The sequence below is a fragment of the Anolis carolinensis genome, chromosome 1 (genome assembly GCF_035594765.1).
Source record: "Anolis carolinensis isolate JA03-04 chromosome 1, rAnoCar3.1.pri, whole genome shotgun sequence".
Taxonomy (NCBI): Eukaryota; Metazoa; Chordata; class Lepidosauria; order Squamata; family Dactyloidae; genus Anolis; species Anolis carolinensis.
The window spans coordinates 14,911,139-14,939,098 of NC_085841.1; the positions used below are offsets into that span (position 1 = coordinate 14,911,139).

Genomic DNA, 27,960 nt, shown 5'->3' on the forward strand with positions numbered 1-27,960 from the left:
TGGCAACCAGACTGATTAAAAACTGGCAAATAGAGGGAGAAAACGTGGAGGCAGTGACAGACTTCATATTTTTAGGAGCGAAGATCACTGCAGATGCAGACTGTAGCCAGGAAATCAGGAGACGTTTACTTCTTGGGATGAGAGCAATGACCAATCTCGATAAAATAGTGAAGAGCAGAGACATCACACTGGTAACGAAGGTCTGCATAGTTAAAGCAATGGTATTCCCCATAGTAACCTATGGATGTAAGAGATGGACCATAAGGAAAGCTGAGTGAAGGAAGAGAGATGCTTTTGAACTGTGATCTTGGAGGAAAATCCTGAGAGTGCCTTGGACCGCAAGAAGATCCAACCAGTCCATCCTCCAGGAAATAATGCCCGGCTGCTCACTGGAGGGAAGGATATTAGAGGCAAAGATGAAGTACTTTGGCCACATCATGAGAATACAGAAAAACTTGGAAAAGATCATGATGCTGGGGAAAATGGAAGGAAAAAGGAAGAGAGGCCGACCAAGGGCAAGATGGATGGACGGTATCCTTGAAGTGACTGGCTTGACCTTTAAGGAACTGGGGGTGGTGACGGCCGACAGGAAGCTTTGGCGTGGACTGATCCATGAGGTCACGAATAATCAGAAGCAACTGAATGAATAAACAACAACAAATGTAGCCTCTTAAAACTAGGGGCTATGTAGGGATCATGAATATGTAGGGGTTATGAATGCATAACTTTAGGTTATATATTTGTAACTTCCCAAAATGTTTATGGCCATTCTTTATTTTCTTTGAAAAGAAAAGCAATGAAGAATAGCATCCCTGGTACTTTCCAAAAAATCCTTGAGGGTTGTAATAGAATAAATAAGCGATTTCCTCCAGGAATGCTTAGAGTTGCCCAGCCACCAAGCATTCAATCACCTTGGTCACTATTCTCATCTTTTAGGGAACTATCTCTTTGCTGTCCTTCTTTCAGCAAGTAAAATCAGTTTCCATTCCAACATAGTTTTAGGAATTGACTACAATAGATTTTTAATTGTGTGCTGATTTGTTGATTTTTATCTTCTAGCCTCTAATGCATTTTTAAAAGGTTGTAATTGCATTTCAACAATACCGCTGTGTATTTTCTATCTTTGTCTGTGTATATGTCTTTAGCTGTGTTCGTTTTAATTTTTAGTAGCCTCCTCAAACCCAAGGCTTGAAGGAGGTGGAGGAAGTGGCATATGAGAGAACAAATAGTAAACAGTAAGCAATAATTGGTGGTATTTTCCCCAAACTAGTCATACTTCTTGTGCATTTAAATATCAGCTATACAATGTGTCAAAATGCTTTGATTGTATTTTCCTGCCTGGCAAGAGGTTGGATTGGATGAGCCTTGTGGTCTCATTTAACCCTATGATTCTATTCTATGGTTTATCTCATATTCTTAAATGGTTTTGGATCGTATCTAGTGCCCCCAATCCATAGTTTTCAAATGGTACATCCATTTATGAAGGAGTTCTCTATATGATGTGTGTGTGTACTTGTGTGCATTTCAACTGTTCAATAAAGAAAATATCAACAAACCCATGAAACACAGCAATGCTCTCAGGCAGACATAATACATCTCATTTGAACCTGGCCTTTCCTTTTCTCTTTATGCTCCTTAATGCTCACATCATTTCCTATTGACTTTTCATCTTCCATACCCTGTTTGGATGCAAACACAGTCATGAATTTTTAAAAAACAATTATGCCAAACAAGGCAATATTCAAAATCCTATTTTTATCTCGTATAGGGCTTTGTGATTAAACACTCCCACACATGCAGGTTGTGGGTGACTTGGTCTATTGATTTTAATCTCCATGCCTTGTGTGGGGGAATTCTTTTTCTTCCTATTTTTAAGGGGCATAGGAAAAGAGGCATGCTAAAATTATGCGCTCGTGCATGTAGTTCTACTCAAGAACTTTGCAGACAAATGCTTAGTGATTGCAGAGTATTGCAACAGCATTTCTCTTTCTCTGCAAAAGGCCACAGTTGAATTAACCAGAGGCTTGTTTCCTTAGCAGTAATGGAAAAGCAACCCTGAAAAAAAAAAAAAGAAGGTAATAAGTTTGCCATCATACCTAACAGACGGATGCAGTTTGAGAGAAATATATGGCTTCCGACACATATCAAAGTGACAGAATCACAAGCCAGTTAAAAAACACTCAGCTGAAAAGTTTTACTACCTGCTCATTATTATGCCACAGTTAGGGGTGCATTCACTACCTGTAAAGCTTTCACACAAATGTAAAAGTACTTGCAGGTATTTTAAAATTGGATGTGTTGCTCGGGCTCCTTATAGCTTCCTGATCATCAACAATAAAATCCTCAATGATGTTAAGGTAAATTGATGTAATCAGAGTCTAAACACGAAATTCAAAAGGATGGATTGTGAGAGTGAAGGTAGAAGAAGTAAGAAGTACAGGTTGAATCATAAAGTTGGAAGAGAACACAAGGACCATCCAGTCCAACCCCATTCTGCCATATAGGAACTCACAATCAAAGAACACCGACAGATGGCCATCCAGCCTCTGTTTAAAAACTTCTAGACAAGGTGGTTCTGCCACACTCTGAGGTATTCCACTGCCAAACAGCTCTTACTGTCAGGAATGTCTTCCTAATGTTTAGGTGCAATCTCTATTCTTGCAATTTGAATCCTTTGCTCTGTGTTCTGAAATACTCTGGCCCGGCCAGCCACCAGAGTTAATCCAGTCATTGCCTGATTTTGATGGGGAAGTTCTGGTTCCGTCTGCTACTGTTAAAAGCCTTGGGGTTATGTTGAACTCATCACTGACAATGGAGGCCCAGATCACTGCCATAAGTAAACAGGCCTTTTTTCATCTTTGCCAGGCAAGGAAATTGGCATCCTACCTTTCGACAGAAGCATTGGCAACAGTAATCCATGCAACAGTCACCACTAGGTTGGATTATTGTAACGCCTTATGCGCTGGCCTTCCGAAGATAAAAACCCAGAAGATCCGAATGGTCCAAAATGCGGCGGCCAGGCTATAAGATCCCATATTACACCGATTCTGAAACAACTGCATTGGCTACCAATAGAACATTGGATCTCTTACAAGATACTGATCCTGACATTTAAAGCTCGAAATGGCCAAGGACCATTATATCTTAGGGACCGCCTCATTCCTTTTTTCCATCAGCGGTCACATCAATCTTCCCAGGAAAATCTCCTATACATACCAGGCCCTAGGGAGGTACACCTGGAAGCCACAAGGCGTAGAGCCTTTTCGACCTATGCTCCAATTCTGTGGAACTCATCACCTCCATATGTTAGAGCAATGTCGGAGTTGCAACCTTTTGTAAAAGCGCTCAAGACTTAGCTGTTTGGTTGTGCATTTAAGTAAATCAGATCTAATTTGCCAAATAGTCACTGTTGAATGTTTTTGTGCTGAATGTTTTTATATTGTGGAATGATATTTTAAATTGTAAATCACTCGGAGCACTCTGGTGAAGAGTGACTAATTAAGAAATAAAGTGAAGTGAAGTGAAGTGTTCTAATCTCCAGAGCTGTAGAAAACAAGTTTGATCCCTTCCCAATGTTACTTCACTTCAAATAGGTAAACATGGCCATCATGTTCTTTCTCAAGCTTCTTTTCCCCAAGCTAAACATACCTCATTCTCTAAGCCAATCCTCATAAGGTTTGGCTCCTGATTCTTTGATCTTTTTGGTCACCCTTTTCTGAGTATCCTTATCCAAAGTGCTTAAGATATGCATTGAACTTCATATTTTTTATTTTGAATATCTGTATTTGTATATACATACATACATGATAAGATATATTAAAGATGTGACTAATGTCTAAGCACCTCATCACATGGGCTTCCGGTGAGGTTCCATGCTGCTCTGTGCATGTTGTGTCTCGACAGTGTGCTAAGCCTGAGCCCTCAGAATATGGATGACTGCTCGTAGTCTCATAGAGTAAGCCAGGGACAGATAGATTTCTGCATGTGATGGTAAGGAGGGGATATAGGGTGCTGCCGGGTGCTGCCCAATGATTTCCAATGCTGCCCCAGGGATTCCCCCACTCTAGCCCAGCTTAAGGACCTCCACGTGATGAGGTCTTTTATATCACAACTTCATTTATATTACAAGTACACAATCTACCTATAACTTCCACAATTCTGTGTGGAAAAGTTTTTTAATAATGTCATGCATGAAACAAAGTATCTTTGTACATTGAACTGCCAGAAAGCAAAGGTATCACTATCTCAGGCATCCATGAGGATAATTTTAGATTTTGGGATATTTTGGTTTTTAGAATTCTGCATAAGGCAAGCTCAACCTGAAATAAAATTTTCATTTTTCATTTTCACTATGGCCAACATAGAATGGATTTTTCCCCCAGCCAAATAATGGATTGAAATTTACCACAAACTATTTGTTTGAATCCCAGGGTCTCTTTCTTGAGTGACTGCTTACTAGTTTTTATGATAGTTTTTATGAATGTAGGGCCTAACACAAATCATTTTTCACTTCCATTCACTGAGTCACATTTTCCACATCAACTATGAGAGAAAATAGGATTTCTAATGATCAAAGTTATACTTCTTTCCAACTCTAAAGAGTGTTTGTGTTTCTGTGTTTATGTTGCTACCTTTTTGGGACTGATAAACAAACACCATTGATTTTACTTGAATTCATGATAAATTTTCTTGGATTCACATTACAATTTCCTTGAATTTGTGTGGCAATTCAGATTATAATTATAAACTCATATAATCCACTTCAAAGCAGATAATATGGTTTATCTATTTTGATAATCTGGATTATATGCCAGTGTAGAAGAGGCCACCATCACAAAATAAAAGGAAAAAGTGCAGCTCACAACTGGAAATGCTATATCACTATTCCTAAATTCCTTCTGAGGGCCTTTCTAGACAAGTCCTAAAATGTGGAAGAAACCAGAATAAAAGTGGGGTGGCTACATGACATTTACCAAAAATGCTCACTGGGTAGCATTAATGGCTGAAAACCACATGTTAAAAAGGTGCACTTAAATTTTGGTTTTGGCAAAAAAAAGAAGAAGTGTATGTTCACTCAAGGAACATACTTGACTTCATTATTGTATGCTGGTGTGGACTGCTGCATTGCACATGCACATTTTAAAATACCAAAACATTTGACAAATGGAGCCAGTGACATACAGGTGACTAAATGGAAGCACAATTAGAAAATAAAGCCCATGAGAACTCTCTGCAACATTCCTTTGTTCTCATGTTTATGAGATTAAACAGAGTCTTCCTTGGAAGATGATATATTCTGCAAAGGTTAGCCATTATATTCCTGGTCAAGGGAATGTGACTTGCTCAAGGTCACCCAGTGGATTTTTTATGGCTGAGCAGAGATTCAAGCCATATTCTTCAAATATCCTAGTTTTAATAATTAATAAATCATATTGGCTTTTTTGGCACATTTACATGAGCCCTAAAATCTGAAATTGGTGGCCATTTGCTCCAATACATCTAACCCCAATGCAAGACCCCAGCCACTTAATGGGGTTGGGCCCCACATTAGGCAATTTTGGGGAATGCTCTGGACTCTGGAGCAGCTTTGCACTTTGGTTCTGAATTGGAGCCAGCCTCACTGTTCACATGGACCAGTGTTGCCATCCCTCTCTCTGCACTTTGATATGAGAAAATGGAGGTTGTACTTACCTAAATTACGTTGGCATCATAATGGTGGCCACAAAACCTCTGGATGTCCTTGGCCACCTTTGCCAACGTGTACAAAGCAGTCTGCATGACTCAGAGAGGGAAAAGAAATTGCCTCCTTCCCCCTCCCTTCTAAGAGTCATGCAGCCGTCTTTGCCCAGAGATGGCCAGGAGCTCTTTGCACTTTCATGGCTGCTGCTATGATGGTGACAACACAATACAGTGAAGGGTGGCTGTCTGGTGGGGGTGAACCAGGTTCAGTCTGGACAGTCAGTACTTTGTCTGGGATAGAGGCAGGCAATGTAATTGTTCCCAGAGCTGGTCCTAAGGCATCTGACTCATGTAGATGTGCTTGTCCCAATTTACTCAAAAGCAATTCCCATTGATGCCAGCAGGGCTGAATTCCATGTAAGGCTGTTTAGGAGTAATAATCCATCCCCATTTTTTGCACATTTACGTGGAAAAAATACTGATTTTATTCAGTGCTCTCAATTCCAGCTATATAGTCATTGAACATATTGAGATGTATTTGTGAGTAAACCTGTGGAGTATGCTGATCTTTTTTTTTCATGGTCAGGTGTCCTAGAGGCAAATAGAGGGAGAAAACATGGCAACAAAGGTCCGTATAGTTAAAGCAATGGAATTCCCTATAGTAACCTATGGATGCGAGAGATGGGTCATAAGGAAGGCTGAGGGAAGGAAGATAGATGTTTTTGAACTGTGGTGGTGAAGGAAAATTCTGAGAGTGCCTTGAACCATAAGAAGATCCAATCAGTACGTACTCCAGGAAATAATGCCCAACTGCTCACTGGAGGGAAGGATATTAGAGGCAAAGATGAAGTACTTTGGCCACATAATGAGAATACAGGAAAGCTTAGAGAAGAGAATAGTGCAGGGGAAAATAGAAGGAAAAAGGAAAAGGGGTTGCCCAAGGGCAAGATGGATGGATGGTATCCTTGAAGTGACTGGCTTGATCCTGAAGGAGCTGGGGGTGGCGTCAGCCGACAGGGAGCCCTGACGTGGGCTGGTCCATGAGGTCACGAAGAGTCGGAAGTGACTGAACGAATAAACAACAAACAAGGTGTCCTAGCTGACAATCCATTATTGAATGATCAGTTGATTTCCTGACATCTTCCAAGTCCTAGCTTCCATGGTGGCTTATAAAAATTAGGACAAATACAGTTAAAACATACAAAACATTAGAACAAAAAACTTTCAAGAGTCACTATCTTCAACAGGCCTCCTCGGGTTTTCAGTTTGTGTGTGTTTAATCACTACTTCAGAAAGAGGTGAAGGTACAAAATAAACCCACAAAGACCATATTGATCTGTAAATATAATATTTGTCTCTTGAAACTGGTAATATAATACAGATTCCAGACATTTTTCCCCAGAGGACTAGGGTAGGAAGAGCAGAGAAGGGCTGCTGTTGGAGCTGACAGTCCATGGAAGCAACTATTTCATGGATTCATTTTTCATTCCCTTTTGTCTCCTGTTTTATCAACTGCCTGGCTTTTTTCATTTCATAGTTGTTTGTCCTTGTCATAACAAATCTATGAAGCTAATGTTACTTTGCTGATTTGATGGAGTCTCTATATTCTTCACCCATTATTCTCCATTGTCTCTCCTTCACTTCCTTCCCATATTTTTCACTTCTTTTTCAACATTGTTGAATTCATGGTCAATACAAATGCCTGACTCTATGTTTAATCATTACTTTATTGCTGTAAACATGGTTATCAACAGACCAATAGTCCCTGAGGGACAAAACCAAGGAGCCACAAGTATTTAAACTGCCTCATTAACATTTTCCCATTTCCGCTAAGATGTTAAATAACTCTTGAGTCCCAGACTCATGCTGATTTACCATCTGAAAATGTTTGAATATTTCTTTAGAATAACTGACTCAGTTATTATCTCCTTTCCTTCAAACCTCTCACAAGATAGCTGAGCGAAATGCAGTCAATTTTTAATATGGCCAGCAGCTCATGCTAAGAGTTGTTTGCTCTGTCATCATCTATCTTGCTATTCCAAGAAGCAAATGGAAAGGAAGAATACATCAGGAATATTCTATTTTCTGAACAACCCTTTGAAAGACAGTAGCCCAGTGATGGTTATCCTAAGGACAAGAGCTGGATGAGCATTTAGTTTGTTTCATTTCTTGATCAAAGCAAGCAAGCAAACAATCAATAAAAAAAATCCAAAACAGAAAAACGTCCAACCACCCAAAAGACACAAAAGCTTTTCACCAATTTGGAGATCTCTTTGTAATTTATAATATCTATATAGATAAGAAAATAAAATGTGAGCTGTCTTGGGATCCAAATTGTCAGAAAAAATGAGGCAGATATTTATTTATTTATTTAAAATCAGAGTTTGATTTTTGTGCCATGTTTAGGGGAAGTGGGGAAAGGCTGCTTTTCATTTTAATAAAACATGTGATGGAGAAAGGAATATAGCGGGCCCTAAGTATTTGCTGGGGTTTGGTTACATGACCCCTCATTGGTATCAAAATCAATGTATGCTTTCACTATATACAATGGTGCAATAAAATGGAATCCCTTGTATAAAATGGCAAACAATTGCTGAAAAGAGCCTGAGGATTCATGATTTGGTGGGAAGCTACTGCAAGGAATGCCTACAGAGGAGAGTAGTGGTCATTGCATGGCAAAATCAAAGTTTGCTCTTATAGAGAAGACATTTGCAATGAGATTAGACTATAATGGGGCTAGAATCCAGTTATCTTCTGGCAAACAAACTAGTTAAATGTGGGCTAGACAAAGCTACGGTTAGGTGGATCTGTAATTGGCTAAGCGAACGAACCCAAAGGGTGCTCACCAATGCGTCGTCTTCATCATGGAAAGAAGTGACAAGTGGAGTGCCGCAGGGTTCCGTCCTGGGCCTGGTTCTGTTCAACATCTTTATTAACGACTTAGATGAAGCGTTAGAAGGTACGATCATCAAGTTTGCAGACGACACAAAACTGGGAGGGATAGCTAACACTCCAGAAGACAGGAGCAGAATTCAAAACGATCTTGACAGACTAGAGAGATGGGCCAAAACTAACAAAATGAAGTTCAACAGGGACAAATGCAAGATACATCACTTTGGCAGAAAAAATGGAAATCAAAGATACAGAATGGGGGACGCCTGGCTTGAAAGCAGTGTGTGCGAAAAAGACCTTAGAGTCCTCGTGGACAACAAGTTAAACATGAGCCTACAATGTGATGCGGCAGCTAAAAAAGCCAATGGGATTTTGGCCTGCATCAATAGGGGATTAGCGTCTAGATCCAGGGAAATCATGCTCCCCCTCTACTCTGCCTTGGTCAGACCACACCTGGAATACTGTGTCCAATTTTGGGCACCGCAGATGAAGGGAGATGTTGACAAGCTGGAAAGCGTCCAGAGGTGGGCGACTAAAATGATTAAGGGTCTGGAGAACAAGCCCTATGAGGAGAGGCTTAAAGAGCTGGGCATGTTTAGCCTGCAGAAGAGAAGGCTGAGAGGAGACATGATAGCCATGTACAAATATGTGAGGGGAAGTCATAGGGAGGAGGGAGCAAGCTTGTTTTCTGCTGCCCTGCAGACTAGGACACGGAACAATGGCTTCAAACTACAGGAAAGGAGATTCCACCTGAACATCAGGAAGAACTTCCTCACTGTGAGGGCTGTTCAGCAGTGGAACTCTCTCCCCCAGACTGTGGTGGAGGCTCCTTCTTTAGAAGCTTTTAAGCAGAGCCTGGATGGCCATCTGTCGGGGGTGCTTTGAATGCGATTTCCTGCTTCTTAGTGGGGGGTTGGACTAGATGGCCCATGAGGTCTCTTCCAACTCTACTATTCTATGATTCTATGATTCTATCTCGTCACACTACCACATGTGGGAGGTATAAGTTTCATTTCCTGTGTCATCCCCCTGCAACATAGAGAAATGAGGAGGAAGTCCCACTTTATAAATGGATGTCCTTTAATTGAATGTTCAGTCATCAGAACCATTCCAAGTTTCAACTTTCAAATGGATCCCCACAGTTTCATGGATGATACAGTCCACTGAGGGTTCTGGGGAGGGAAATTGGGATCAGTGGCTATATGCACAGTCCACCCAATGACCCCTGATTTAGTCTGTAGAGCTCTGACAGCATGATAAAACTGTTTTTTGCCCTCTGCTGCTATAAGGCAGTCTGCATTACAAGCAGCTATGCTCAATATTCACTATCATCACCAAAGTATTTTCTCCAGCATCCTTGAGGTTTTATAGATTTTGCTCTGGCAGAAAAAAAACTTCCTGTTTCTTTATGTGTTATTTTCCTATAGGCCAAATGTTTGTGAAAAATAATAATTCGTGTTCTCCTTTCCTACAACTCTGCCAAAAACCTTTTTCAAAAAAATGAGAGAGGAAATTTGAATAACAAGCATGCATTTTCATACATACACAGCCCACAAGTTCACTATCTTTTACCATATGGTGGATTCCTTTTTAATATAAGCTCTAGAGTGGAATGTGCATTTCCATTTTCTAAAGAATGGTCAACAATCTTGTTTTTAGTTGGCTCTCAAACCTCCTATTCTGGTGGACATGTAATGCTGAACATAGAGCTGCTATCATGAACACAGCCAGTTCCTCAGGGGAACTAGATGAAGAAATGTTCTATTTTGGATTATCTGTTTAACGATCTCTAGATTCAATTTAGGCAGTTTTTCAGACAGCTGCTTAATGTTTATTGTTGTAGAGGTTCAGTGTCATGAAATATCTGAAAATGTGTTGAAATAGGGCACACCAGTTTCACAGTTGCAACATATGAGTTTTTCAAAGCTTGTGATAAATTTTGTTAGACTTACCACAACTTCGCTTAGCTTCCACCTGAAAAGAAATAATAGAACCATCTCTGAATTTTACTTTAGAATGACAGTTCAAGTATACTTCTGTTTATTCCTCTCTCCTTTTCCAGTAGTCTGCCTTGTATTTCTGAAGTGTCAGAATGCATCAGATTGTTCAGTCTGTGGAAAAGCTGTGTCATATTTCTATCATTTGCCGTTTCTTTCTCTCTCTCTTTCTCAGAACTATAGTTTAAACAATTCTCTGCCTAGTTAGATCCTTGCATTTACCAATACAAGCTTCTGACAAGTTCCAAGTCTAGCGGGATGAATCACATCTAAATGAACCTGTCATTCCTAATACTGCAGAAAAATAAACAAGAAAGAATTGAGAAAATATCCCACTCACCCCTTCCAATTTATTCACTTGAGGAAAAACAACAACACTTTACCATACAGATTCTGTTTGCCTAAATTTGGCCTTCTTCCAGAAAAATAATATAATATTATCAGGTTTGTGAGATATCATCTCAGCATGGTATTTTCCTCACCAAGAATTTTTCCTGTTGTGCTGAAGTTTTCCTAGGATGTGAACTTATTCTGTCATAAGTTCATGAAGATGTATGGAATATGAGTATTTTCTTTTTAAAACCCACTCAATGATAACACATTTTTAATATTTTAAGCCTCATTTGTGCACTGCATTTTCTAAAGTCTAGCTTTGAATCCCTGTGCATTCAGGAATATGTGTGTGCAGGACTAAATTGAGGCAGCTCCCTCTGTTTTCTAACAGGCTTTTCGGTTTTAGAAACAACATGGGACACAGGAGATAAAACATGACTCTGTTCATACTCAGAACTGCAGTACCAACTGGTTCAGATGGCAGAGAATATTAACCATTCATTTAATAGTTCTATCCAGTTCTAAATCCAAAGATTTCAAAGCATGACACAACCAATAAAAACTAATCTAAAACCTTTAATGCTATTTAAAGCATCGTAAAACAATCAAATAAGCCAGCATGGCATGCTATTTCAGCTAAGTTGACTTTTAAATTTTACATTGTCACTAGTTTTTAATCCTACATCTTATTTTTTTAATGGTTAGATGTGGAATGTAATTTTTGTAATGTCATTATTTAATTTTTATGGCAATGTCTTTATTATTATAGCATTGAATATTTGTCATTACTTGTTGGAAACGGCTCTGAGTCCCCTTGGGGAGATAAGGTGGAATATAAATAAAGATTGCTGCTGCTGCTGCTGCTGCTGCTGCTGCTGTTGTTGTTGTTGTTGTTGTTGTTGTTGTTGTTGTTGTTGTTGTTGTCAGTGTTCCTGATACATCTGTTTGAATAGCCAGGCTTTAACTTGGCATTACACTCAGGCCTGTGTTGGCATCTATGGGCACTCTATGGCAGGGTCCCTTTCCTATGTTTCCATGTAAAGTATTGGTTGCAGGAGTGAGTTCCAAGAGTAAACCCTTTCAACACATTTCAGTTTTCTGGCAGATACAGAACCACAGAGTTAGAAGAATCCACAAAGGCTATCTAGTCCAACTCCCTCTCACGAAGGGATATACAATCAAAGCACTATGGACAGGTGACCATCCAGTCTCTGTGTGAAAACCTCAAGAGAAGGAACAGCTCTTATCATCAGAAGGTCTTCCCAATATTCAGGTAGAATCCCTTTTCCTGCGCTATGAATCCATACTGACCACATTATGATGACTAAGATATGCACAGGGAGAGGAACTTTCTCAAACAATCTAGGTCCCAAGTTGTTCGATCTGTTTTTAGAAGGGGGGAAATGAGCCAATTTTCCCCAAATAAATAATATGGAAAGAATTTCAGCTTCAACAAATTTGAAACTAAGGAATCTTTAGGTCCTCACATGTAGTTCTATTATAAACTTCTTCCAGATTGTTAGAGAGAACACCTCTTTAGGAATCTCTTGGTCCTCTACTGTGATTTCATGATCAGTTTCCATCAGAAGTCAACTATAAAATCATGCTGGCATTCTCTCAGGTTAAAAAAGAGTTTTATTCATGATTTTTTTTCACTTTCATGAATGTGTGGTTTCTCTAAAACAAGGAAATGTGGAGACCTAACGACACTGCACAACCTCAATGTGGGGTCTTGTTCATTTTCTGTCTAGAGAGGAGGAATATTCACTGAGCAGTAAAATATCCAAAATCATTGCCTTCTGCTACATATCAACTACAGGATATTGTATTTATGATGTTTTTAAATATTTTTGTACAGTGGATACAGGTTATTTCTTCTTAACCAGGGGCATTTGTATTTCTTTCATTTGTTTTGAGCAGGATGGACTTTCTCACTCCCATATATTTTTTGATTATTTTGTCTTTATCAGGATTGATTTCACCGTACTAAAACTGCATGTCAGGTAAAAAGATGGCATTGCAGTAACAAGAGGACATAATAACATGGATTACAATATCACATTGCTTCACATTGCTTCACACCACAAACATTTTGGAGCGAGCCATGCATTTAATTTTTTAAATCATTTTGTAAAATAATATTCAAGCTGAAGACTTTCAGGAACCATCATATGCTTTAGGATATTTCATGGCAAACCTTATAAAAACAGTATTTATAACAAAAGCTGTGATGAAATTCTCCCTAGCACACAACTGGAAAGTGCAGCTTAAAGGGCTGCTTCAGCTAGTAGGAAGATTGAACAATAGGTCAAATAAGGCTATTGGAATAGCTGTTCCTAGATTTCAGAAAAAAAGAAGGTACAAGAAGCTGAGGATATTCAGCAATAGTCTACTTTATGGGAGGAAGTTAGTCCTTTGAAACAGTGCTACAGATAGCAGAAATCTTCACTAAGGCAAAAGATATTCTTGACAACCTCATCCCCATTCTTTGTCTTCATTGAATTGTCAGTTACATGGATCCTTCCATTCTAAGCTGAGTAAAGAAAAAGTACTCTTTCTCTTGGAGAGAGGGAGAGTCATGTACCATGTGTCACTGGCCTATTTCAGAAGACCCTTATTAAATCTAAGACCCTTCACAATTTGTTGGAAGCTCAAACGACAGAGGAAACTCTGGAATAAAAAAAAACAGAGCAAGATTGGGGTTACATTCATGTCAGAACTGGGCAAAAAATTAAACTCTCCTGTTCTGGTCCATATGTAGCCAAAAACTCAACCAAATGTTGGCACTTACTCTGAGAAATGCTTATGAAAGACTGAGCATTTAAACTCATTGGGTTTGCTATACTGAAATTTTGGAACTCTTGTGTCTACTTTGGATTTTGGGTTCTTCCAAATATACCCCAAACTTCACAAGAAAAGTCTAGAGAGATGCAAAGGGTTTTAAAAACAACATTAACACCAATCCTAAAAAATTCAAACAAGACTCATAACCACAAAACACCTCTAAACATGGGTGCTTCATATGTTTACAATTTCAGGTTATTTCTTATCCTTCCCAGAAGTTGTGTTTTTCTCTCCACCACTTCTAACAGACTAATTCTGCCATGATTTGAAGATTTTTGTGACATTTTCCATCAACCTCTGACTTATATATGTATTTTTCCCTCCTCACTCACCAATCAATGCCAACACAAGTAACATCAATTTACTTCCATTTAGAGCATGTAGTATCCATTGGGGATCCATTAAATGTACAATTGTATGTTTTGTCTACCATGGCTAGCCTTGTTTTGATGCTGAGATGCCATTTATTCTGCTTGACCTTCTGCTATTATCTATGGGTTTTCTCTTTCCATTGGTATCACTTATTTCAGGCATGTTTGTAGCCTGTCAAATTCCATTACTTTACAGAAAAATGTATTACGTTGTTGCAAGTGCTTGTTCATTTGTTTGACTCCATCAAAGGGATAGCCAGTTTAAAACATCTTTTAACAGACTTCCTTTTTATGTGTTCTTTTAAAGACCAGTTGAGCAATTTATCTGTTCAACCCTTGATAAAATGCTTGGGGTATATGTACAGTTTTAATACTAACCTCCATTAATAGTGAAATGTCCTCAGTGCATAAAGTTCTCCATGCCTAGATGGCTGCAAATGAAATTTCTATAGTGCACAGAAGTGGGACAGGGCAGCTGGGTGGAAGCATTTGAGTGATGGCCTACAACTGAAATCCTGTCCACCTTACACCGGTTGATATCTCTCCCCCCCCCCCCCAAGTTCATTGTAGATAATGATAATCCCTATAGCCATTCACCAATTACTAAAGCCATCTTTCCAGAACTCATAGATTTCTTACAATAACCCCCTCAAACAATTATTCATAGAACTGTAGAATCATAGAGTTGGAAGAGACCTACAGGAATCTCCTTTCCTGTAGTTTAAAGCCATTGTTTCATGACCTAGTCTGCAGGGCAGCAGAAAACAAGCTTGCTCCCTTCTCCCTATGACTTCCCCTAACATATTTATACATGGCTATCATGTCTCCTCTCAGTATTCTCTTCTGCAGGCTAAACATGCCCAGCTCTTTAAGCCACTCCTCATAGGGCTTGTTCTCCAGACCCTTAATCATTTTAGTTGTCTTCCTCTAGACACTTTCCAGCTTGTCAACATCTCCCTTCAACTGCGGTGCCCAGAATTGGACGCAGTCTGATTCCAGGTGTGGTCTGACCAAGGCTGAATAGAGGGGTAGCATGACTTCCATGAATCTAGACACTCCTATTGATGCAGGCCAAAATCCCATTGGCTTTTTTTCCACTGCAACACATGACTGGTGGTTGAGGTGGAAGATTTGAGAACATGTACCATTTTGAAACATTTTCCCCCAGTGGGAAGAAAATCCATCAGATTGTTCATAACTTCATTCAAGATGAAAATTAGTGAAGATTCTGACTAGTGGTGGTTGATGGCTTCCATAAAGTGGGGGATCAAACCAAGTTCAGATTTTAATGTAACTATCCAAAATACCGACTTCCACCCCACAAACAGGTTCAGCACCCTATGTTGTTGCTAGCTGCTTTCAGTTTGTGGTAACCCTATGGAGACCTCTAAACCACCCTATCCCAACAGTCCTGTTCAATTCTTTGCAGACTCAAAACCAATTGAGTGTGGAATGGCATCTGACTCTGGATTGGCATCTGGATTGGAGTCCGGAATGCCATCTTTCTCTTTTCCTACTGCCCTCCATCTTACTAAGCATCATTGTTTTTTCTAGTGAGCTATGTCTTCTCATGATACGTCCAAAGTACAAATCTCCAGTTAGTTATCTTCTGGGGAGAATTCCAGCCTGGTTTGCTTTAGGACCCATTTATTGTCTTTATATCAGCTGGTGGTATCTGCAGAACTGTTCTCCAGCATTACATCTCAACTGAGTTGATTTTCTTTCTATCTGCTTTCTTGACTCTTTAACTTTCACAGCTATACAAAGAGATGCAAAATACGCTGGCTTGGACCATGCCAATTTTTAGTGTTGTGTGATATAATCTTACATTTCAGAATCTTGGGGGCATCCTAGATGCCCTCTTTGAATAAAAAGCAACTGTATCAATACAAAGCAGTATCAATGGAAAGCAATTGAAGGTGGCTGAGAGGAGGACTCATCAAAGAAGCTAGGAAAGGAGGTTGGGGTCTCCAGCTTCTGGAATAAAGCCCTGTGTCCTCTTCCAGGTGAAAGTTCCTCTTGGCATTCTGTGCTTGTGACTGGAACTCTTTGTCTGGTTCCCTTCCTGTTATCATTCTGGGAACAAAAAGCAATAACACTTTTCATTTAGGTAACCTTTGACAAAAGGCCAAGGTTATTTCTGAAAGGACTAGATGAGTGGCTGAGCATTTGAATTGTTTTTTCAGATCTTCTGTTTTTATTCGTTTTATGGGCTTGCAATATCTAACTGGAAGCTGCCTTGGGCACCATTTGTTTGAAAAAGGCAAGATATAAATGAAATAGGAGTTAGGCAAGAAGGGCTGGATAAGGAAAGTTAAAATCTCTCAGTTTTGCCTTCTCCTCTACAGTATGTCATATTTTATAAAAGTTATCTCTGACCTGAATATGAAGACATTTGTGGATTTTAAGTTAAAAAAAATTCAAAAATGAACTTTTCCAGATAGGCTTAGAGAAATGAAAGTTCTTAAGATATAATTCTTTGAATTTTCACAACTTTTTCTGGTTGGTGTCATTTCTTAATCCACTTATTCTGTTCTTTTGCAAGCTAGTTTCTAGCAGTTTCTTTGAACTGCTTAAGGGATCTTCAAGTTGGACATAGTTTGCTTAGTTGGGCCAAATTTTTGCGGGCCAAATTTTGTCTTCTCTGATCTCTATTTTAGAGTTATAGAATTATAACACAAAAGTATAATTTAACTGAGTCAGTATAGAATTATTATCTTAATGTGTTTTTAAAAGAAAGGAGGAAGAGAGAATGGAATATATTGTCCTTGTTTGTCTTGACACAAAAAATAAATCCACTCAAGGATTAGAATAAGATGTTCAGTACCCATACTGAGAGCATAGTTTGAGAGTCAGAACTGGACAATATTCTTTGTCATACAATTTAATAAGGTCACACTCATGTAACTAAAAAAAGCCAAAAACTGAAGTTATTTCACATTTTTACCATAATAATGTAACTCAGGGTGCATCTACACTGTAGAATTAATGCTGCTATCTTTACTTTAACTGCTTTGGCTCAATAACATGAGCCATCCTGAGATTTTAATCTAGTGAGGCACCAGCACCCTTTGGCAGTGAAGCTAAAGACCTTGTGAAGACCAGAATTTGAATTTTCACTAGATCATGGAAATATTCAAAGAATTGTAAGGGCAAAGGCCTTGTGAATAAGTCTTGCCAATAAAATCCCATGGTATTTTCATTTTAGGCTTTGGTTAGATATATCGCTACAGTAAAAATTCTGCAAATCCCCCCCTCCCTCTGCAAAAAAACCCACCCCTCAACATTAATTCTCTTCGGAGTGTTATTCAGCAAAGTGTATTCTTTTTTCCCTTGTAAGAGAAATGGGATGATGACCCTTACATCACTGCCCTAGTAACAGAAGATGATATTCAACGAGCTCTTAGGTTTTTGAGATTTCCCAAACATTTTAAAATGTTTTTTTCCTCAAAGACATTTCTCTGAAGCCACTGGTTACAAGTAATGTAGTTTTCTGTAACTTGTTCCTTTTGACTTAACAGAGATGTAATGATGCAACATTTCAAAAACAACGTTATAAGGAAGAAGAAAATAAAATTGTCAGCAAAATATGTAATGTTTTTGTTCCTTTTCAAAGTTAACATTAAAGAACATTTGAATAGGTAATTTCATAGGGTTTTATAAATGTTACATAATGTGTTTTTCATAAAGTTTTAAAATGTCATATATTGTATTTTCCCACCTTTAAATAATAAAGGAAAGGAACGGGAAAGTAATGACTAGTGCAACTAATTCCATAAGAAGTTTTATTTATTTTCATCTTCAAGGCAAGTAACAGAAAAGATTTGCTCTTAAAAATATTTCAGTGAGTACTGGAACAAAGCTTTTAAAATACAATTTTCAACAACAACAACAACAACTTTTTATTATTAATATCCAACCTTTTGACTCTCCTAAAGGAGATTCAAAGTGGCTCAGGCCATTTTGAGGCTTCTTTAGGAAAGTGGGACATTAATAAGATTTTATGGAGCTGCACAGAGACCTAAAGACAACATTCCCTAGTTCATGAATTTCAAGCAAATATCCTATGATTAAGCTGTGGCCATCAACCACAATGCTTCTAGTTCAGTTGAGAAACAAGCTACACTTTCCATAAATTGGCAATTTGGCACCCTTTGTCAGGTATATTTCATGAATTGAGGAAAAGACTTGCCAGTTTCCTGAATTAGGGGGAGATTTGCTTAATTCATGCAATTTCATGGGCGAAGACATTTCACAAATTTAGTGCGATGTGAACAAAGTCCCTGCCTGTGATGTTGGCACACACCAGAACTAGTTTTGATAAATGAGTCTCTGTCCCTCGCTCTGCTATCTTGCCAAAACCCCACGCAAACTCATCCGTCACTTTGGCGACTGAGGCTGAGACCTTGACTAAAATAGCATGGATGGGTCTAGGTTACCTTGATACTTTTTTCATCAAAAGACTTGCAGTTTTGATGCAATGTTTTGGGAGAATATGTTCTCTATACTCTCAGAAATGCATGGAATACAAATTGAGCACCCCTTAACTGAAATTCTGAAAAATTCCAAAATCTGGAATTACCCATATGGATAACTGAGATAGTGACACCTTTGTTTTCTGATGGTTTCATGTACACATGTTTCATGCACAGAAGTATTAAAAATATTGTGTGTAAAATGATCTCTGGGCTATGTATATAATATGCATATGAGCATCCCTTATATGGAATACTCCAAAATCCAGAATGGTCACCATGGCTGGGATAATGACACCTTTGTTCTTCAATGGTGCAGGTATGCAAACTTTGTTTAATGCACAAAGTTATATATATATATATATATATATATATATATATATATATATAGTGTTTAAAATTATCTCCAGGCTATCTTCATAAGGTGTACAAGCTGGCATGTGCCCAGAGAAGGGCAACCAAAATGATCAAAGGTCTGGAGGCCAAGTCCTACGAGAAATGGCTTCATAACCTGGGTATGTTTAGCTTGGAGAGAAGAAGACTGAAAAGGGACATGACAGCCATGTTGAAATACTTGAAAGGATGCCCCATTGAGGAAAGAGCAAACTTGTTTTCCGCTGCTCTGGAAACTAGGACCTTCAAAACTACCTAGTTGTAAAATGTCTTCCTGTTGTTGCTGTTGTTATGTGCCTACGATTTTCTTGGCAAGATATATAAAGTGGGTTTGTTATTGGCTTCCTCTGAAGCTGAGAGAGTGGAACTTGCCAAGGATCATCTATTTTTTGGCTGAACAAGGATTCAAGCCCTCACCTTCTGGATTCCAAACCCAGCATTCAAACAACCATATTCTGCAGACACGTTAAAACAAACACACAGTGATACACCTTACAAAAAAGAACTCTCGAAGAAGCATCTATCCTTTGTATATTCCATTCCCCAACATTTCTTTCAATGCATAAAATATTCATCAGATGAAATATCTTCTGGCGGCTTTGACTCTTTATCAGTTGAGCCATATCTCCATTTACTTCTTTCTGTTCTTCTGTTCTTTCTTCTTCTTCTCCTTTTCCCCCCTCTCTGGGATTTTGTTTAACCTCTTACATTAAATGCCTTTCTTCAGAAATCTTTATTGAAACTGTTCTTTTTCTAGGGTCATTGCTTCTGTGGCAACCTGTATGCACCCAGGCTGATTTTTTTTTTTACTTCTCCCTTCTTTATACCTTGGCAGAATGCCCTTTGTTTCTTTTGGCATCTTCGCTCGTTCATTCGTTCTTTTTGCCTTCCAAAGGCTGTGTGCGTTCTTTAAGCTCCCCAGTGAAATATGCATCAAAGTTCCTTCCTTCCCTACTCCCCGCTACAATTACATAGATTTTTCTTTTTCTGATGTGGAGCTAGGGCAGACAGCAGTCTATTCTTACTTGTCTCTTGAGATAAATACTTTCACCAAAAATAAAAATATGTATAAAAATGTGGATCTCCTTCTTCTTTTTTTAACATTCTCTGATGATACAAGGAAGAGCTGAGATTTGCCTAAAGCCCATTTGTCAGCCAAATGCAAACACCTGGGGAGTGTTAGGAGGAAGATGAACCATGCTGCCCTCTTTCCTTTTGTTAGAGTATTTTTCCTCCTACTTCTGTGCCTTGGAGGGAAACTTTTTCACCTTCTTTTGACACATCTCTGAAAATGACTCCTTTGCTTCTGCTCTCAGTTGTTGTGGCTGCTCTGTTTGTGACCTGCAAGCTTGTCTGCTCCTATCAAGGCTGGCTTTTTTCCTCCTCCTCCTCCTCCTCCTCCTCCTCTTCCTCTTTGCAATTTTCTCTGATTTTTGTGAAATGTGGAGAATTCATCTAGTTTGGGAGCTTGCTTGATTTGTTCTCCTGCCATTAAAGAGAACAAAATCTTCCAAAGATACATGCATACAGGCATATGCAGTTTTTCCCTTCCTTACTCCAAAACAACTTCTGGCACTATGTCTGTGAGGATAGGTAATGGTGTTCAATGACTCATTCTTTCAAACACAGCCTTTTTGACTAGCTGAGCAAGTCTATCCTTTTTAGAGGCCAAACATCTTCTGTCTCAATGCTATGGCTTAGTGAAAAATGGTGGACCAACACCATCCCTGTTGTAATTTCTCTTAAAGAATGAAAAGTCCATGAGAGCAGACAATTCCAAGGATGAACAGGAGGTTTTTTATAGGCATTTTCCTTACAAAATCCCAGAGCAAAACAGAGTCTGATGCATTGTGGGTAAGTAATATTACAATGGCCAGGAATGGCCTCTGGAAATAGCTTTGCTTCTATTCAGTGGGAGGAAAAGAATTGACACATACAGCTGCACACTGCTCTGAATGGAATCCAGCACGAGAGTCCTGTAAAATTCATCCATTCTTCTTTGCCTTCCTTTGAAACAAATGAACACTGAATGAATTGAGCTCTGTTCTGTTTACTTTCTTCATTTAACAAATGGTAAATCCAGCTTGAGGAGGAAACAAGCTTGATTTCTGCTACTCTAGAGACTAGGATATGAAGCAATGTATTCAAACTATAGGAAAAGGGATTGCAGTTAGAATTAAGAAGAATGTCCTGCTGGTTAGCAATATTTGACAGTGGAGTTTGCTGCCTCGGAGGGTGATAAAGTCACCTTATCAGGACGTTTTAAAACAAAAGCTGGATGGTCATCGGATGTGTTTTGATTGGGTGTTCTTACATGGCAGAATGGGGTTGGACTGGATAACCATTGGGGTCACTTTCAACTATAATTCTGTGATTCTCTGCAGAGAATACTTGACAACAGTTGGACTAAGCATGCATGGCAGGTTACTTATGCTGTTGCTTTGACAAGATGTAGAGATTTATTTACTTTATTTATACAATGCCGTTCTCTCCATGGGGACTCAAGGCGGCTAACAACCACACACTTTGGTCACCATTTCAAATAAAATGAATACATTTTTTTTTTTAAAAAACAATTAAATAATACTGTGTCTGGTTTAGGATAAAATACAGTTAAAATATAATCAATACAATTGAAATGCATTTTAAATATGAAGAGCAGGGAAGGACAAATGTATTGGAGGCAGTGTACAAGCTTTGCTTCCATGCCCTTCTATTGAATCACCCAGACATCACAAATTAGCAGAAAGGGGTTATAACAGTGGGATGCAATGGGCTGTTGGAAGGTGCAGAAAGATATATATAAATATATAATATAAAACTTTATTTGTATAGCGCTCAATCTCCCCGAAGGGACTCAGGGTGGTTTCCAACCAGTGCAAAACAACATACAACATACAATAACTTAATACAGTAATATCGCGTCATTAAAACAAGAAAAAACAATTCACTTAAGATTAACAATAAATAGAATAAACAATCACAGTGAGAACCTTCGTTCAAGGGGGCAGGAATCAGGACAGATTAACATAGTGCATATTAGGATAGAAAAACTTGTGCACATATCTTAGGGCCGAGAGGTGAGCAGTGTACCAGAGTAGAGTCCGATTTGGCTAATGAGGCTAATTTTACTCAAAGACCTGTTGAAACCACCAGGTTTTTAATTACTTTCAAAAAGTGGGCAACGTGGGAGCCAATCTGATCTCTTTAGGGAGAGCATAATGGAGCTGGGGGGCCACTACCGAGAAGGCCGGCTTCCTCGTCCCCACCACACGCACTTGGGATGGCGGTGGGAGCGAATGGAGGGCCTCACCGATTGATCTCAAGGCCCATACAGGTCCATAGGGGGAGATACGATCACGCGATCAAAATATTGTTGTTGTTGTTGTTGTTATTGTTATTTTCTTACCCACCTCTCCTCATGGCTCAAGGTGGGTCACAGCACAGTGAAAAACACACAAATACTGTCAGCTCACCACAGCCGCTCCTGAATGAACACACAAGACTCTCTGTGATATCACCAGAAACTTTTACTGTAGGAAACATGAACATCAGAAAAGCCAAGAATGGGAGGCTCCGGCCAACCCTCCTTTATATACCCTCCCCCTCATTTGAACAGTCTCTTCCCGCTCAGTAAAACCCCGCGCAAATTCCCCGCCAAGTCCATCAGCCGTTTCTCCTCCGAGTCCTGGGACGCAGGTGTCTTATCAATGTCAGTGACCCTGAAACTCAGAGCCACATCCAGGCTCTAGTAGCAGGGTTCTGACATGGCGTCCTCCTCCCCTTCGTCCTGGAAGGAAAAGATTAAACACAACTATTGTTCTCCGCCGTCCAGAGTTCCTTTATACTTTTTTAACAGGCTGCAATGGAATACCGGGTGTATCTTTCCTAGGTCCTTGGGTAGCCTCAGCTCATAGGTCACTTCGTTTATTCTTTTTGCTACCCTGAATGGTCCTATATAGCGTGGAGCCAATTTCTTGGATGGGAATCCCAATTTTAGGTTTTTTGTGCTCAGCCAAACCAGATCTCCTTCGCCCAATTTGTCCCCCTCTCGGCGCCTACGATCCGCAAAGAGCTTGTACTTCTTTTGTGTTTCCCGCAATGCCTCTACCACGGTTTGCCACCCTTGCTTGATTTTGGCCGGCCATTCCTCGTCGGTCTGGCCCTCCCCTTCCTTCCACTCGGGTAGCCTGGGGAAAGGTGCCACCTCCTGTCCGTATACTATTTCGAATGGGGCACGACCTGTGGCCGAATGTACGGCCCCGTTAAAAGCCATCTCAGCAAACGGAAGAAGGTCCGCCCAATCATCCTGTCTATAATTGGTGTACATCCTTAAGAATTGGCACAGTGTCTGTTGGGTACGTTCGACCCCCCCGTTGGTCGCGGGATGAAAGGCCGAGCTCAGGTTCCTTTCTGCTCCTAACAGCTGTAAGAATTTTCCCCAAAATTTTGCAGTAAATTGGACTCCCCGGTCACTAATTATCTTGTCGGGACACCCATGTAGGCGATATACGTGCTTCACATACAAATCAGCAAGTTTTTCAGCTGAAGGAAGTTTTGGCAGAGCCACAAAGTGTGCCTGTTTTGAGAATAAGTCCAATATTGTCCAAATGTATCTGTGGCCTCTGCTGGGGGGTAGTTCGCCTACAAAATCCATGGCTACGCATTCCCATGGCCTCATGGGCTCTACCACCTTCTGCAATAGCCCCTGGGGCTTCCCCGGTGGTGTTTTTCCCTCTGCGCATAATTCACACTGCGTGACGTACCCCCTGGCGTCTTTCCTCATTCCGGGCCACCAGCATTGTTTGGCCAACAGTTTAATAGTCCTGGTGGGGCCTAGATGACCCGCACCCTTGTTATCATGGTACTTCCTTAACATTTCTCGTCTTAAACATTCAGGAATATACAATTTCTTATTTACAAACACCAAATCCCCACACAATTCTCCCTTTTCTTTGTTTGTTTGTAACCATTTGTCCATTCCATACGCTCGCTTCAACTCTTCCTCCCATATTTCTCCTCCCCCCGTGGAAATGGCAGTACGTTTGTTTTCTTTGGCCGCTTGTGCTCGAGTTAGTACTGCCAGGCCCCATTGCTTATCAAGAAAAATACTCCCTTCAGATTCCTGAATTCCTCCCCCGTGCTGAGGCATCCGAGAGAGAGCGTCAGCGAGTATATTATGTTTCCCCTGGAAGAATCTGAGTCTGAAATCAAAACGGCTGAAATATTGGGCCCATCTAATTTGCTTCGCTGATAGTTTACGAGGGGATCTTAGATACTGTAAATTTCTATGGTCAGTCCACACCTCAAACGGTGTTCCACTTCCTTCCAGGAAGTGTCTCCAGCACTCTAGTGCTTTTAGAATCGCTAAGGCTTCTCTCTCCCAAATCGGCCAGTTTTTTTCGGTATCACTAAACTTTTTTGACAGATAGCCACATGGCTTCAGGTTCCCCCCCTCGTCTTTCTGTAGCAGAACTGCCCCATATGCCCGGTCTGACGCATCGCAATGTAATACAAAGGCTTTAGACATATCAGGGTGCTGTAGGACAGGCTCCTCCGTAAAACGCTTTTTAAGGGCTTCGAAAGCTTCCTGGCATTCTATTGTCCAGGTCAGTTTGGCCCCTGGGGCCTTCACTTTGGCTGTTTCTCCCCTACCTTTAGTCTTTAACAAATCCGTTAGTGGCAAAGTGAGGCGCGCAAAGTCCTTGATAAATGTTCTATAGAAGTTTGCGAACCCTAGGAAGGATTGCAGCTGCTTCCGTGTTTTGGGGGCTTCCCACCCCCTCACGTCTTCTACCTTCGCAGGGTCCATCGCCACTCCCTGGGAGGAAATCCTATACCCCAGAAAGTCTATCTGGTCTTTATTGAACTCGCACTTGGCAAGCTTCGCATACAGTTTTGCTTCTCTCAACTTTTGCAGGACTTCCCTGACTAGTTCTACGTGTTGCTCCTTAGTCCGAGATACTAACAATATGTCATCTAAAAAAACAAAGACTCCCTTGTACAACAATGGATGCAACACTTCGTTGATTAATTGCATGAACGCGGCGCCTCCGCCGCACAAACCGAAAGGGAGCACACGATAATTGAATAATCCGAATGCACAGGAGAAGGCCGTCTTCCACCTGTCCTCTGGTTTAATCTGCAATTTATGGTATGCTTCAATTAAGTCCAATTTAGTGAATATCTGTCCCTCCGATAATTGGGCGATCAAGTCCTTCACTAAAGGTAGGGGGTATTTATTTCCAGAACTGATTGCATTCAGGCCCCTGTAGTCAATGCAGAGCCTCAGCGTTTGGTCCTTTTTGCGCCTGAACAACACAGGCGCCCCTAGAGGGGAATTTGAAGGCTCTATGAAACCCCTCGCTAGGTTTTTATCAATGTATTTTCTCAGTTCCTCCTTTTCCCTAGCCGACATTGGGTATATTTTTGCCTTAGGAAGCTCTGCTCCTGGGACTAGCTCTATCTTCACTTCAACTCTCCGCTTCGGTGGGAAACTGTCTGCTTCCTTCTCATCAAATACGTCCACAAAATCCCGATACTCTGGGGGTAATTTATCTGCCAGTTCTGCTATCCTGATAGAGTCTTCCTCCCCCCTTTTCCCCGGCTCTCTCTCCACTTCCTGGCTCCCTTCTTCCAACTTCATCCTGAAGATCATGCTCTTATCCTCCCAGTTGATTTGCGGGTTGGCCTGCCCCAGCCATGGCATGCCTAGTATAACATTATAGCTGGCTATTTGTGATATCACAAATGACACCTTTCCTTCCCAACTCCCTATCTTACACTTTACATCTTCGGCACTGTACTTAGCTAATGATCCCGATGCTGTGGATCCGTCCAACTGCGAAAAAGCTATTGGGGATTCTAGGTTCGTTCTTTCGCATCCCAATCCCTCGGCTAATTCAGGGGAGATGATGTTCCTGGAACATCCACAATCCACAAATGCTTTGCAGGTTGCTTGTTTGCTGCCACTTTCCAGCTGAATGGGGACCACTATCATGGCTTTGTCCTGACTTACCAACCCCCCCGAGTGGTGCCTCATCGGTGGTTCTTCCTCGGCGCGTTTCCCTGCCACGGCTCTTGGTTTGGGCGGGCCTCCGCCTTCCCCTTTTCTCTGCCAGCACTCGGCAGCCCTGTGGCCCAAACGGCCGCACACGAAGCAGCCCCTCCTGCTGGTGCTCACGTTCCCTGGCGGCTCCGTTCTCCTCCCGGCTGGGGTTGATCCCTCCTTCCGGCTCCCCTCTTTCATCTGCGGCCGCTGCTGTAGCCCTCCTCGGTGCCTCCTCGCCTGGGCCAGCGATGTCTCGACGCGCCCCGCCAGCTGAATCCATCCGCGCAGTGTGTCAGGCTCATCACGATGCACCGCCCAGGAGAGGATCTCCCGCCTGAGCCCCTCTTTGAAGAGTTCTATCTTTGTCACTGCAGACCATTCCGGCACCTTTTCAGCGAGGCATTGGAACTCCTCCGCATACTCAGACACCGACCTCTGCCCCTGGGAGACGGTCTTCAACTCCTCCCTCGCCCGGATCTGCTCCAGTGGATCTCGGAAACGGGTCTCCAGGGCCCCCATAAAGCGTCGGAGTGACCCCAGACATGGGTCGCGCCGCGCGTGTAGTTGAACGTACCAGCTGGCCGCTCCCCTCTTCAACACTGCACCAATGGCCCGTACCCGGCTGGATTCCGTTCTGAAAGTGTGGGCATTGTCCTCCATATAGCCCCTCACCGTGGTCAGGAAAAAATCCAGTTCAGAGGACTCTCCCCCAAACTCGATCCTTAGTTCCTCTCGTCTCGGTAGGGGTCCCTGTGGTGGCAATCCCCAATCCTCCGCCCGTCGCAAGCCCCCTTGCGGGCCAGTGGGCCCCGCTGCTGCTTCCCTTTGTCCTGTGCCACGCCCGGCATTCGCCAGGGGCACCAGGGTCTCAGTTGGGAGCGTAGCCGGGATTCTCGGAGGCTTTTCCCCTTCGTCGTCACTCTCCTCCACCCGCGTCAGGCTCGTTTGGATCTTGGGCCGGGCACCGGGCTCCTTTCGCATTTCCCTTCCCTTCGGTGCTGGGAGGTCTGCAAAGCCCTGGCTGCTTCCCATGCTCACGTCCCACATTGAGCTAGCCCGGAGTTCCCTTCCTCGCTCCGGCTCCGCCAAAACCGCCAGGCGCTCCATCGCCCTCGACATCACTGCCAGGGTGGTCTCCATCGCCGACATCCTCTCCTCCAGAAACACCATCTTTTGCGGGCCTGGGGAAGGTGAACCTTCCTCTCCTCCGGTGCTATCTCCCCGCACCACTCCGCGCCTCTGGGTTACCCCATTTGGCTGGGCATAAGCGGTGGATGACGCCAGGGCCGCCAGCTGGTGGAACTCAGCGTCCGTCTCGGGAGTGGCCCTTTCCGACCTTCCTCCTCCGGCGCCCAAGAGTTCTTCATCCTCCACTTGCATGTTACACCTCACCGCTACAGCGGGATGGTGTCCGATATTCTTGGCTTAGTGTCAGCTCACCACAGCCGCTCCTGAATGAACACACAAGACTCTCTGTGATATCACCAGAAACTTTTACTGTAGGAAACATGAACATCAGAAAAGCCAAGAATGGGAGGCTCCGGCCAACCCTCCTTTATATACCCTCCCCCTCATTTGAACAGTCTCTTCCCGCTCAGTAAAACCCCGCGCAAATTCCCCGCCAAGTCCATCAGCCGTTTCTCCTCCGAGTCCTGGGACGCAGGTGTCTTATCAATGTCAGTGACCCTGAAACTCAGAGCCACATCCAGGCTCTAGTAGCAGGGTTCTGACAGTATAAAGGTTCTACAAACACACATATTAAAATGCAGTTACATAAACATTATATATCATAGCATTTCTAAAAAATACACATATGGCCCAAACATTAGGTTCCTGGGTCACTTGCTGGCTGAAAGATAGGTCTCATGGAACATTAGTTACCAGGCATTCCAACCAGACAACTGAGACCATGGTACCAGTAATAA

General features: G+C 41.5%; 1 protein-coding gene across 1 annotated transcript; it reads right to left on the reverse strand.

Annotated features, from left to right (window-relative positions):
* Window positions 1-22,461: 22,461 nt before the first annotated feature.
* Window positions 22,462-27,430, reverse strand: LOC134296174 (uncharacterized). Its single transcript, XM_062970376.1, has 2 exons — window positions 26,003-27,430; window positions 22,462-22,774 (listed from the first exon to the last, which is right to left on the reverse strand). The coding sequence occupies exons 1-2, from the start codon at window positions 27,413-27,415 to the stop codon at window positions 22,733-22,735; spliced, it is 1,455 nt and encodes a 484-aa protein (XP_062826446.1). The 5' UTR covers window positions 27,416-27,430; the 3' UTR covers window positions 22,462-22,732.
* Between the last annotated feature and the right edge of the window lie 530 nt (window positions 27,431-27,960).